Raw genomic sequence first — 14,017 nt, forward strand, 5'->3', positions numbered from 1 at the left:
TACTGCTGCAGGGCAGCGTCCAGGGGCTGAAGTGGCAAACTGTGTCTCCTGCTCACAAAGGGTGGAGGGGCTGAGAGGCTTTCATTCACCCTCTAAACGGTCAATTTAGCTCATACTGGCTCAAGGAAGCAAGAGAATGCAGACGCCGCCACAATAAAGATAAGCTCAAAGAAAACCAGTCAAGTTACCAAACAAATTGTGTCGACCAGGATCAAAGCTCACTCGAGAAAATTTTAGATTGTTTGCTAAACCCACCAGTGCTTGGAATTCCAGATTTCACACCACTGTTCCTTGTAAACACAAACACACACTCGCAGTGTGAAAAACAAGATGGATGCTGTTAGTCATTGCTTTTGTTTTGCATCTCAGATTAGTTGTTTGTGTATTTTGGTGTTGGTTAGATTAGTTTTTGTTATGCTGTAACTTGAAGTGTTCCGTACAAGAAAGAGGTGTTTTGTAGTTAACACTGCCCTCTAGTGGCTACTCACCGTAAATAACACCTAAGGTGTGTGTTTAACCTGCAGTGGTCTCTGGCAGGAACGAATGCCCTGTGAGTCGTCCTCTATCACCTGTATCAGCACAGAGAAGTCAGCTGGAGGACAAAGTAAATTCAGACAACAGGACTTAAAAGTTTTTTCTTTATTTTTAGACATCTCTCCTCTGATTGGCTATCAGCAATGCAACTCGTTGATGTTTTATCTTTATAAATAACACAAGCCTGGAGCCTAGATGGGAGAGTCCATGAATGTTAGTGACCAGTGTTGGGAGTAACACGGTACAAAAGTAATTAACTACTGTAATGCATTGCTTTTTGCTGTAATGTGGTAATGTAAGGCATTACAGGGACAGAAAATGGTAATATTTACTCGGTACAATTGTCAGTAACGCGGTAATTACAATGCATTTTTAAACCCAGAATCAAGATGCGGGTTTCCTAAAAATTCAAATTGCGGGAAGCCTGAAAACCAGTATCCACATATATGACGTCATTTATGGACTCAGCTTTGCGGGCATTCTATGAGCAGAGAGGACGCAGCGGTAATGGCTCAAATACTCCAGCTGCGTCCTGCGTGCGGCCGCTGTTATATTCACAAAATCGCTCCACCAAAACAAAGTAATTCGTTTGCGATCGTTTATATCGGCCCATATTCTCTGGTACTTCATGTAATTTTTAGCTGAGTTCATAATCTGTGCGCCGGTGATTTCAACTCATTGCTGCTGGAGCGCAGCGCGAAGCTTTTATTTATTTATTTTTGTGTTCGGTAGATCCCTTTGGCTGATTAGTTAGAAACTAGGAAATCTAGTTTACAGTTTTTCTAGAAGACGGAGAAAACATGCAGCATGCAGGAAGGTTAGAGAGAAAGGGCAGGATATTATTCACATAAAATCAAGAAAGCAAAACAAAGTGCTTGAAAAGAAAAAAGTAGGTAGATTTATCCCCAATACACATTTTTACCAGTGAAAAGCAATAATATACATAAGCATTTAATATTTATACTAGTGATAGAATCAGATCACCCCAGAAGTCAGTCCCACATCCAGGGCCGTACAAGGCATTTGGGGACCAAGGCAAATATAGGCTTGGAGCCCCCACCACCTCACTCCCTGCTCAGTTAATATAAGATGGCAGCGTGCTGAGAGTACAGATTGTTGTTGCTTTTATTTAATAAACAATCATTTTAAAGCACTGTTATTATATCCGACTGTTTTTAACAGCAATCCTAGCTCAGACACCACATCACTTTCCACATATATGTCATGAGCTCACTGAGCGTCAGATTACCAGATTCATATTGAAGTTGTTTTGGTGAAAGTAACTTAAAGTAATGCAAAAGTGGTGTAATGCCTTACATTTCGAAATCAGTAATATTGTAATGTAATTAATTACTTTAAAATGAGGGTAACAAGTAATAAATAATGCATTACAGTTTTGAAGTAACTTGCCCAACACTGTTAGTGACAGTGTGACGTAGATCTGTCAGGATCTTCTAATCCTAGAGTTTCACCATCTGTTTTCTGTCAGAGGCTAATGCAGGAGATAGGTGTAGGAGACTATTTTCATGTTCAGCCTGCATGAAACACTCAGTGACCCGTTGGAATTGGAGATAAAATTTTTTAAAAGTCAACACGAGTGCCGGTGCCACCTTCGAATTTTAAACTGCACTTAGACACAGAGGGCTGTGGGGGGAAGTGGGGTTGTGTGGTGGCATCAGCTGGCGTGGGCCAGACAATGCCCGCACTGCCCACTCACCACAGCCACAAATACACCTCATCAACACGCACCAACACTGTATTGGAGCAGGCGGAGGGAAACTAGGGGTCTTAGCACACCTCTGTTGTCACTTGGCTTCCCGGGGCTGGAGGCTAGGAGGGGAAGCTGGCCGTCATGTCCCCAACATGGGGGTGGTGGGTTGCTTTGCTCAGCGTTGGGCGGAGGTGCCTGCTCATCAGCACCCCAACAGAAAGGGGCGAACTCTGGGAACGGTGATGGTTGTACCCCATGTGCAGCAGTACCGGGACCAGAGTGAATAGGGTGTGTATGGGGAGCATGAGTGGGTGTCTAGCATTCATTTTTGTAATTCTCAGGCTGTATGTGTGTGTGTAAGCATGAGGGAGGCAGTGTGTGACTGTGTTTGTGTATGGCTGTATATGTCAGGTGAGGTCTTGGACTCCTGCCCTCTCCTGGGACTTCTTGTGCTCCTACACATCTTCGCCTACCCTCCCCCTGCCACGCCTGGTGTGGAGTGTGGTGCCGTGGTCTGCCTGAGTGTTCGCGGCTCCCGGGTCATGGGGTTTATGATTTTTGGCGTCTGCCTGATTGATCCCGGTGGCTGCCTGGTGGGATCTAAGTCCCTGGGCACTGTTGGGTCCCCCGCGGGGCTGGTCGCCCCTGGGTCCCGGGTCGCTGGGTTCCAAGCTCGGCCGGCTAGGGGGTGGGAGGCTGCGGGCGGGCCTGTGGGCTTGCCGCTGATATCCCCCGGGGCAATCCTCTGCGCCTCTCGAGGGGAGCGGGGGCTTTTCTGGTTGCAGTCTCCCTGGGGTCCCTGCGCTCTGGGGCAGCTCCTGGATCTCTGGGACTTGGAGCTCCCTCCATCTCCTACACATCTTTAGGGGGCAGATCTGTGGTCCCTCACACTCTCTATTGGACGCTTTTATAGAGAAACCTTACATATACAAGCGCGTGCGTGTACACACACAGGTGCTCACATGGTGCTCTCATAAGAATGGACTTGGGCACGTTCAATACATGTCTTAAGGCTGTTGGCACAAAATGCACTGTGATTTATTATCGTGTGATAGTTCAGTAAAACAATGTTGATTTTATATTTCCTCATCAAGTTGACAGTGATAGCTTGCTCCTGTTGTATTGTTGTGTGTCCCTTTTCTGCAGTTCTAGAAGCAGACTCTTGTTTATCATTGGTTGTTTATTTTTGTGGACCCCCCCCCCCTCCCACACACACACACACACACACACACACACCCTTCCTTTTGTCTCTTCCTTTCTATTTCACCTCTGTCTCCGTGTCCGGTCAGAATTATAAAGCATTCAAAAAACAGTAACAATAAAGTTTTAAGTATCAGGCGTGACATTAAAGCAGGAGCTTTGATGCTCCACCTGAGAGTAAATCTGTAAGGCTTGTTACCAGCATTCAGACATTAATTCTGTTTGCTTCACAGCCAGACAGGCTGTGTTTTTTTCTAATGAAGTTGACCTATAAAATAGGTCACAAGCCTTCTCCAGACTCATAAATCCAACTGGTTTTGGACCAGTTGGACAAGCAACCAACCATGTAAAATGTGGTTTCTCCTGGCCCCCACCATGGAGTAGACCTTTCGCTGGAGGCTCCTTCTATAGCTGACACATTTATAATGGTGAACCAAACCAGCAACTACATGAGCAGATGGACCAGTAGAGCCCCCTCCTCAGGTCAAGGGTGTCCATCAGTCCCAGTTTAGTGTCCCAAAGGGACACCCGCCCCACTAATAACTAAATAAAATACAGTCAACGATAAGGAGGGGAGATCAATATAACTAAAGTATCAACAGAGCAAGGGCGGTAGGGAGGGTAAAATAAAAACCAAGAGAACAGAGCCAGTCACCTAAACAAACAAACAAACAAATAGGAGGAAAAGAAATCAAAGGAACATGAGAACTCCCGCCGACACACACATCCGAGCTGGCATACATGAATAATAACAGGGGAAGAGATGGGATGGGAGCTGAGGAGTTCCCGTTACTGGGGATGAAGCTGAAGGACAACAGAAATCTGAAAGGACACGTGGAACGATCCTGGGAGACATGGGACCTAGGACATGACAACGACAAGCTTAGGGTAAAATAACTGACTTTATTTGGCTGATAGAAACTGTTCATGTTCTGACGTGGAGAACAAGAAAGCCTTTCACCTGAGCAGACGCGACTAGATACTCTAGTCTAAAACCCTCCTTCAGCCATCTGGGGGCTAAAGGTGGGACAGCGGAGCTGGCTTTGAGCTGCTGTACAGGTGTTCCCTCAGAAAGACCAGCAGCTTCTTCCAGGAGTCCTCCTGAGCACGAGCATGTCCCAGAGTCTGCCCCCCCCACAGAACCATCACTGCAGACAGCAGAACCAGCACTCAGGTAACAGCATCACCTCTACTCACACACCAAGCAGCAAACGTACTTATCTGACGCGTGGACATGTCTCGAAACTGACTGGAGCGAACGTGTGGAGTATATGGGGGCTCGATCAGGTGACCTGCTTCTGGGTAGGACAGCAGCGTCAGCAGGTGGCTGTTCCCCGCTTTCTCCATCATCTCCTTCATCTGGACAACAGGCAATGAGGTCAGAACCTAATAGGGACCCTTCCCAATGTAACGCTGGATTTTTAAACTTACATCCATCGCTGACTCGTAGGCACACCAGTTCTGATCATCCTCACCAACAATCAGCAGCAGAGGACATTTGATTTGTCCCACCTGTCAGAGACAAACAGCAGCAGCTGTTGGCTACATGTCACCATCACACAAAAGCTGTGATCACTTTCTAAGAGCTGTCATTTTGAAGGATTCCTCCCAAAGTCCTCATCAAAGCACGGGGCTGAGGAAAGAAAACACCTGAGTGCTCTTCTGACGCAGACTGCTGATGCTTCTTAGGTCAGGACCTGTTTGGCGTATGAGGAACCATGAAAGACCAGGCAGAACGTCTCATGCAGCCCTGTTTAGTTCAAACACACATGCTGCGGCTGAATAATGAAACGTCATGAGATCTCTCCCCAACGACACGCAGGAACTAGCAGCGCTAACGAGGGAATACGAGCGACGAGGCAACTTTCACACATTCGTCTGTAATATTAACACGTTTCTCATCAGTGTACTTCCTGAGTAAGTGATGCTTTAGCAGACTGGGGACCTGACATGGATGAACAATCTTTAGTTTTAGTTAAAGTTGGTTTCATCACAACGCCATCACTGATGTGTAACCCTGTGAGCTACTATGACTCAGCAGTGAGGTGTGTTGAAGCAAGGGGTGTGGACCTGAGTCACATGACTTGGACTCCTGTCATTAATTTGACGACTTTAGACTTGACTTGTTTAACATCCAACAGGCGGACTTGAATCAGACTTTTATGTAGCGACTTGGACCTGTTTACTATTTTAGCCTTGTTTGAAATAAATATTATTTCAACATTTTTAAGCCTATCATGTGTCCAGATTTAATAAACACACATCTTTCTGGTGTGTGTGTGTGTGTGTGTGTGTGTGTGTGTTTGTGCGCGTGCAAACACGAAGCAGTACAAGTGATAATGCTGCAGGATTTCATAATTGTATCCTTCTCAGCAGCAGCACTGCAGGTGCTGTCCATGTCCAACATGTGCGTAAGCCAGGTCCTTAGTCAACTTAAAGTTGTGCACATTTTTCTGCTACGTTTTCTTTTATAAATCCCCAAGTTAGCGTGGAAAGTTGCTTACGCAGTTTTCTGACGTGGTTTTGTGCGTAAGCAAGCTTGATAAATGAGGCTCCTGACCTGTATTGGGATGTTTACTGTGTGAAGGACTTGAGACGACTTGTCGTGATTTGGCACTTTATAACTAAAATTGAATTAAATAAATCAGAACTAGACAGGAAATGAGAGGCAACGCTACTCACTTCCACTTTGTTTGTAGAGTCACTAGGGATGGGTAGCAGCAGATCTCGCCAGATCACTTCATTCTCCTCATTGAAGCGGATCTTATCAGCGTTGCTGTGAATAAAGAAAAAAGTGTAAAAATAATTTAGCATTTCAAGTTTGACAGAGACCAGTCACTCGGGAGCGGACAGGCCCACCTGTGAAAGAAACTCAGGATTTCCTCCAAAGATGAATTGTGTGGCTGCCTGTGACTCCCGCTGATACACACCGCACATCTGAGCTGGAAGACGGGATCAGATAATCATCTTTACGTTGGTCCTTTTCATCGTTATTACATGTGTTATAAACTAATCTAACATTCACTCCGACTCAGCCAAGTTAAAACCTGAATAGACTACTGACCTTTATGACCTGAGAGTACACGGCCGTTCTGAATGTTATGCTGGTGCCCAAAGACAGACCCAACATGGCGATTCTGCTGCCAAGGATCTGGGGATGTTCAGCCAGGACTCTGTAGGCCATCTGCAACAGGAAAATATGTCAGAGCTGTGTAAAGGTGCAGTATGTAAAAATAAAGCAAGAATGACATCCTGTGGACCAATGTGGTTACTGCAGGCCTTTTTCTAAGCAAAGAGTGACTCTCACTGCCCTTCTGTGAGTTTGTGGTAGTTATGAGTTACAGATCAGCACCAGAAGAGAAACCACTAAACCTGATGGAGACCAGCCCCCCAGGACCAGGCAGCCCTGCATTAGACTGTTTGGTGATTCCTTCACTGCAGAATTCTGACATTTGCTCGTTTAATCTTGTGGGACAACATTCATCAGCCACGTCATGTGGTACACCTGTTCACCTGCTTGCCAAACTGATCACATGACACTAAATCAATGCATCTAGATCTAAGCAGAGAAGATGACCTGCATCAGTATGAACATCAAAATATTTCATAATATTTATATTTAACCATTACACGTGTTTATACAGAATGGTCTAATATGGAGCAGCTGTAGAAATGAAAATGTCGTGTTGAGGTCAGACCGGTTCAAAAGCAGCTCAGATCAGCTCTGGTTCTAACCAAGGTCTGCAGAAGCACACCACCTGCTGCAGATGGACTCCAGCAGCACAAGTTCATACCAGGTGTCTCTCCTGACAGCTTAGAGCAGGAAACTGAGGCTACAGAACATCTGACGAATGTTTCCAACACTTTCTTGAATCTAATGAAGGTGGTTCATTACTCTCAGGAAGTCCACAGAATGTAGTTAAAAGTCTTCAGCTTGTCCAAAATGCTGCAGCTAGAGTTCTGATAAGAATTAAAAAGAGAGATCATATCTCTCCTGTCTTAGCTTCCCTACATTGGCTACCTGTTAAATTCAGAATAGATTTTAAGATCCTCCTTCTCACATATAAAGCTCTTAATAATCAAACTCCATCATACTCCATCATAATCAGTGATCTGATTGTTCCATACGTTCCTAACCGAGCACTTCGCTCTCAGACTGCAGGTTTACTGGTGGTTCCCAGAATATCTAAAAATAGGATGGGAGGCAGATCTTTTAGTTATCAGGCTCCTCTCCTGTGGAACCAGCTCCCAGCTTTAGTCCGTGAGGCAGACACCTTGTCTACTTTTAAGACTAGGCTTAAAACATTTTTATTTGATAGGGCCTATGGTTAAAACCTGATGTTAGCCCATAGCCCAGATCTGGACAAGTGGGGGAGTAGAGGGAGGTGGAGTATACAGTCGATAAAGACAATTCTCCCTTGCCCTGCCTCCAACATGCCTCCATCTAAAAGGCTAGGTTATCCAGAGTTATCTCTGTAGTTATGCTGCTATAGGCTTAGACTGCTGGAGGACCTACTGACCACTTTCCACACTCGACTACTTTCTTCTACAATCTGCTCTTTAACTGTATTATTTCCAACTATTTCAGCTGTTAACTTTATTTTTTCTCTAAGCGTTTTTCTCCCCAGAAGAAGCTACAGTGATGTTCTGCTGAGCTGTGGTGGCCTCATGGAGGGGGCCAACGTCTAGCAGACTGCTGCTAATCACTTAAACATTCTCCCTCTCCTGATAATAACTTTTTACTCTCTTTGACATTGAATGTGCTACTACTAGTTTATCCGTTTAATTATAGATTCACTAGGATAAATACAATAACGTTTATCTCTCACCAAATAGAATATTTACTAAGAAATCACAATATAACTATAGACACATTACTTGTCTTTGTGTGTGTGTGTGTGTGTGTGTGTGTGTGTGTGTGTGTGTGTGTGTGTGTTACGGATTATCTTAATGACCTGACCTGTATTGGAATGTTTACTGTGTGACGGTCCTTGAGACGACTCTGGTCCTGATTTGGAGCTTTAGAAATAAACTGAATTGGTTCTAAAAACAGAAGAAGGTCCTTCCTGGTATCAGTGAGGTGGACCTAATAAAGTGTCTGGTGAGGACAGATAAGATGTCACATGATGTAAAAACTGGTTTTAAGCAGCTGCTTTATCAATGTGTAACAGACACAGTGATAACAGTGTGACCTTTGAAACCTCTTCTATCTCTGAAGGCTTTGATGTTGTGCCAATTACAATAATCCAGAAAAGGTCAAGGTAACCAAGTCGTTTTCAACAGGTCAACGTTTTAGGGATGCCATGTTTTATTCAACCTTTAAGACAGAATTGCTACAATAAAAGAACACACACACACACACACACTGCAGGGTAATCAGCTGTTACATTATTCCAACATGATGTCTTTACTAACGCGGACTGACTAAACTGTGTTAATGTTCAGAGAGGTGACCTTTGACCTATCTGCCCTTACCACCTCTGGTCTCATCGCTTCAACATTAATAGAGGACCACATGTATCAGTGAATTCTCCAAAAAGACCCTCAAAACAGAACGTAGGACATTTATGAGCTAGTTTACCTCAAAGTACTGGTTGGAAACCGTTTTCTTGGTTTCCATTGAGTATTTACAGGTGAGGTAATCCAGGGCCAACGATGCTATTCCATGGGATGCTAACAGAGCTGCTCGGTACTCCACCAATTGTCCTCCGCCCCCCCACAGGTCCAGGAGACCAGGGAAAGGACCAGGTCCTTCAGGAACCAAGGAAACAAAATCAGTCCTGGACTTTCACTGTAATGTTAGGCGTTTCAGAAACAGCTGCTCACCAGAGAAAAACACATTCAACACTTTCTGTTTGGTCACAAACATCTTGAAGCATAATGGTCGCTACAGTGGACAGGTACTCAAAATTGTTATTTATTTATTTTTGCTATTAAGCACAGCTGTTGAAGACTTTATTGCATTTGAGCCCCTCTATTTGGACTTCAGTAAGCCAAGCCAACATATTTCATGTTCACATTGCACTGTCCACTGAGGTGGACATGTAATAAGTTATTTGTAAATTAAATGTTACAGAAAACATGTAAATATGAAATTTGTTTCATTCACACCTAAAGATGAATGAAAAAAATTGTTAAAAAAATCATGTTGAAGATTTCATAATTCATGCATCAAAGGTTAAAGGAGGTTCATGGACCAGCAAAGCAGAACAAGCCACTACCTGCAGGTAAGAAGAGGGTTGCTGTTAGGCCGTACTCTGTGACGGGGATCCTTCGAACTCCAGGAGCCATGTACCAGCGCTCCACCACCACAGTGGCCAGCGGTGCCTGGTCCACGAAGCCATCTGTCTGGTGACCCTGGTACACTGAGATAGTCACCAGCATCGGAGTCTGGACGTTCTTCTTCCTCATCCTGAGAGAGGACCGGAAGGTCAGCTCTGGTCATCATGTCTGTAGCTACTGGTAGAACCTGAACAGCTGACTGACCTGAGCCCAGGTTTGCTGCCTGGAACCGGTTTGAGGCTCCACAGTAAACCCATGGCTTCGGTGCCAGTATATGTCCCACCCAGACTGGAATCCTCTGAAACTGCAGATCAGAAACTTTGCAGCATAAACTTTCTTCACAGATTAGTATTGTGTGTGCAGGTTCTGTACCATTCACTGTCCCCATGGCGTCAGCGATGTAATGAGCAAACGCCTGCCAGCTGTGTCCATCTTCACACTGATGGAGGGCATGGACAGTCAGCTGAGAACCGGGGACGGCGTTCTGGACCAAGACAACAAACCTCTCGTCCACGAGCGCTCTGGACGGCTGGGCTGAAAGCTTCACAAACAACGGGTTCCTCTCCATGGCCAGCTGTTAATCAGAATTACACAAACATCTGGACCGAGTCTGATGACCTTCTACAGTTCCTTCTACAGCTACGTGATCTAGGCTGCTGCTCTTATCTGATACTGCAGTTTTCTCAGACTGAACTTTTCTTTTGTCCCAGGTTTTATTTTTGTAAACCGTTCATAACTCCGTTATCGCGGTATTTCACTTCACATACAGCTGAGCCTCCGGGTTACTAGAAGCCCACGTGTGTACCTGTTCAGGTGTAACACCAGAGTTACAGGTGCCCACCTTAACACGCACACACACTCACACACCTGAGTACGTAACCTTCTACTTGCCTTACTTTACCGTTTTCTTCAGCGGAAGGCGTGATTCCCGTTAAAGTCCACCGGGCCTCTTCCCCGGTCTGTTTCCGGCTGTAGCCTGTCTACAGTATAGACATAAATATATAGATATAGATGTGTCTGTGGTCTACAGCACTGGATCAGACCTGCTCCCTTCTCCGAGGTTCTACCAGCTGATGTGCGCGCGCGACTCGCGCTAGAGTCAAGACTACACGCACGCAGACCTGTTGGCGTCGCATGGACGCGTCATTTGGAATTGTACCATGTCTAAGGAAGGTCCCGCCTTTCTCGCCTCTGATTGGCTAGAAGGGCTCTACCATATGCGTTTCTAGCATAGGTTTCTAGCCAGTTTTTTTTTTGGGTGGGGGGTGAAGCACCCCTAAAGTTTAATTATCTATTTATTTTTACTCTTTGTGGTGATTTTTAACACATTAGTAATATATAAAAACCATACAATAGGTCTAAATGTTATGTTTTAAAAACAAAAATACAGCAAATCTCCCCCGTCTCAAAAATGGTTCGATCCTGCTCACCTTCCCAGACTCTCAGGCTCTGAGCCTTCCTGATTGGCTTATTTGCTGCCGTTAGGGTGACCAGGTTCCTGCTTTCTGTGGGACATTCCTGAATCTTTTTTTTTTTTTTTTTTTTTTTGTACAAATTCACAAATACAGCGCATATCTTACAAATCAACAAATGGTAAATGGTAAATGGCCTGTATTTGATATAGCGCCTTCTAGAGTCCTAGAACCCCCCAAGGCGCTTTACAACACAATCAGTCATTCACCCATTCACACACACATTCACACACTGGTGGTGATGAGCTACGATGTAGCCACAGCTGCCCTGGGGCGCACTGACAGAGGTGAGGCTGCCGAGAACTGGCGCCACCAGTCCCTCCGACCACCACCAGCAGGCAACGTGGGTTAAGTGTCTTGCCCAAGGACACAACGACGAGCACTTAACTCCTGTGCCACCGTCGCCCCAATAAGATATGAATAAGTACAGGTGGTTAAGAACAAAGCAGCCATCAAACAAAAAACAACAGAAAAGAACAGTATAGGTCAGAAATAACATAAAACAGCATACAAGTACATTAAATGAACTTCCATATAAAGTAAACAAAGAAAACAAAACAAAAACAGAAGTACGCACATACAGTCTAGCTACATCAGTTGAAAAGTATTATCAAAAATTCAAGTAAGATCTGAGCTTTCTTTAATTTACACTTATCTACTGAAGCCTTCAATAGAAGGACTTCATTTTTAAAACCAGCAAAAATCTGAGTAATTTTTAAGAAGCGACATTTAAGAATGAAAAATTTTGCAACAATAAATAAGTTGTTAATCCCAAATTCTATTTTCTTATTTTCTCTTTGTAGGCCAAATCTAATTACTTGAAAGGTTAGAGAAGGGCAGTCAATATTTTTAGAGGTTAACCAGTGCTGAAAATCATTCCAAAAAGATCTGGAACTGTCACATCAATAAAAAAGGTGCTCTGTATTCTCAATATCAGTGTTGCAAAAAGTTCATGTGTTCGTATCTATATTGAATTTCTTATGAAGATAGTCCTTGGACGGGTGTATGGCTTTTAAAGTGATTTTATTTTGCTTTTGGTGGAATTGGAAAAGAAAGATATTTAATCAAAAACCTAAAATTCTAATCTTTAAACAAATATTTTCTTTTTAATTGAGAAGGAAAAAGTTGTTTGGTTAGAATTGTCCTTAAAAATTTATTATTGCATGACTTTCCTTTAAACTGTCGATCATCAATAATTAAGGACGGTTCACGAATTATAGAGGAAGAATAGGTTAAACTGGCTTTAGCCATCTGAATCATTGCAAGGGGAATGGCTTTCACAACTTTAATGAATTTACATCGGGTACATGATACGCCATAATTATCTATGAATTTATTATATGATAATACATTGCCATCATTGTCTAACAGGTGTAAAACTGTCCAAATTCCATGATCCATTCAGTCCTTATAAAAAATGGATTTTCTTTGTATCAATATACATCTGTTGTTCCAAATTGAATTTGTATGTGGAGAAAAAGTATGCTTGTAGATCATTTTCCAGTACTGGAGAACCTGTTTATGAAAATTAGATAATTTAATAGGTATTTTGGAAATTTCAAAGTCACACTTTAAGAGAAAGTCAATGCCACCAAGCTTCTCGAAAATTATTTTAGGGAAATAAGACCAAATACTGTTTGAGTTATTTATGAAAGACTGCAAGCATTTGAGTTTGATGGAACCATCCATTGCTTCAAAATCAATCGCATTCAAGCCTCCTTCTTCAAATGATTTCACTACATCATTCTTCCTAATATAATGTTGCTTGTTTTTCCAAATGTAATTAAAGTTAATTTGATTTCTATTATTGATTAGTCTATTGGAAACATATAAGCATTGTGATGGATAAATCAGTCGAGAGATACCTTCTGTTTTGGTAAGACGGAGAGGTCTCTTTGTAACCAGCTGATTAGGATCTTTTTAGATCTCTGGATAATATGCTCAAAATTTAGATTTTCTCTATTATTTGTATTCTTTGAGATTATAATACCCAAATATTTAATTTCAGTTTTAATAGCTATGTTAAGAGAGATACTGGGTTCACAATCATGAATATTTAATAATTCACATTTTCTGATATTCAGGTACAAACCAGAGGCCTTTGAAAATAGTGAAATTTCATTTAGTGCGAGAGGAACATGTGACGTGTTCTTTAAAAATAGTGTAGTATCATCTGCTAATTGACTTATGATCAATGGGGCACCCATCAAGTTCAGTGGTTGAATATTCGGATTGTGTTTCATGAAAATAGCTAAAAGTTTAGTTACAATAATGAAAAGTAACGGAGAAGCTGGACACCCCTGATGGATTCCTCGACTGACGTTAAATTGTTTAGACGTTCCAAAAGGTAAAGAAATAGAACTATTGATATCGGAGTATAACAAACAAATTAAATCTATGAATTTTTTACCAAAACCAAAATACTGTAAAGCTTTTAAAATAAAAGGATGTTCGACCGTATCAAATGCTTTATAAAAGTCTAAAAAATAATCACACCATCATCTTCAATTAAGTGATTATAATCCAGTAGATCTAAAACTAATCTAATATTGTTGTGGATAGAACGATTCTTAAGGAACCCAGATTGTGTTTCACTAATAATCTGATCTAAGCCGTCCTTTAATTTGTTTGCAATAACATGAGCAAGAATTTTATAATCTGTATTCAATAGAGTAATTGGTCGTAGATTATCGATTAATCTTTTATCTTTACCAGGCTTGGGAATAAGGGAAATAAGACCCTGTTTAATTGTTGTTGCTAATGTTTCATTACTAATGATTTCCCTAATAGTTTTGAAGAAAAATTATTTTATTTCTTT

At 42.6% G+C, this 14,017-nt stretch overlaps 1 protein-coding gene across 4 annotated transcripts; it reads right to left on the reverse strand.

The window, feature by feature from the left end:
• Nucleotides 1-4,143: 4,143 nt before the first annotated feature.
• On the reverse strand, nt 4,144-10,855 carry LOC107380820 (peroxisomal succinyl-coenzyme A thioesterase). Of its 4 annotated transcripts, XR_008563713.2 has the most exons (12): nt 10,619-10,759; nt 10,100-10,301; nt 9,932-10,031; nt 9,667-9,857; nt 9,027-9,196; nt 6,510-6,629; nt 6,305-6,387; nt 6,128-6,221; nt 4,877-4,957; nt 4,663-4,804; nt 4,407-4,593; nt 4,144-4,306 (listed from the first exon to the last, which is right to left on the reverse strand). XR_008563713.2 is itself a non-coding variant. In XM_015952181.3 (11 exons), exons 2-11 carry the CDS (start codon nt 10,293-10,295, stop codon nt 4,463-4,465), a joined length of 1,308 nt encoding a protein of 435 aa, XP_015807667.1. In that variant the 5' UTR covers nt 10,296-10,301; nt 10,629-10,855; the 3' UTR covers nt 4,329-4,462. The 4 variants fall into 4 exon arrangements, 3 of the variants coding, with proteins under 3 accessions (XP_015807667.1, XP_015807664.1, XP_015807665.1); XM_015952181.3 differs by lacking the exon at nt 4,144-4,306 and having other exon boundaries at nt 4,329-4,593; nt 10,629-10,855; XM_015952178.3 differs by lacking the exon at nt 4,144-4,306 and having other exon boundaries at nt 4,329-4,593.
• Nucleotides 10,856-14,017: the final 3,162 nt, after the last annotated feature.

This window comes from Nothobranchius furzeri, chromosome 14 (assembly GCF_043380555.1).
Source record: "Nothobranchius furzeri strain GRZ-AD chromosome 14, NfurGRZ-RIMD1, whole genome shotgun sequence".
In the NCBI taxonomy this organism is placed as follows: domain Eukaryota; kingdom Metazoa; phylum Chordata; class Actinopteri; order Cyprinodontiformes; family Nothobranchiidae; genus Nothobranchius; species Nothobranchius furzeri.

Coding starts and splice junctions, on each gene's coding strand:
- LOC107380820 (XM_015952181.3), bottom strand. CDS start 10,295: ATGGAGAGGAACCCGTTGTTTGTGAAGCTTTCAGCCCAGCCGTCCAGA. Junction 9,197..9,666: donor AACCCTCTTCTTACCTGCAG/GTAGTGGCTTGT, acceptor TGGTTCCTGAAG/GACCTGGTCCTTTCCCTGGT. Junction 4,805..4,876: donor CCTACGAGTCAGCGATGGAT/GTAAGTTTAAAA, acceptor CCTGTTGTCCAG/ATGAAGGAGATGATGGAGAA.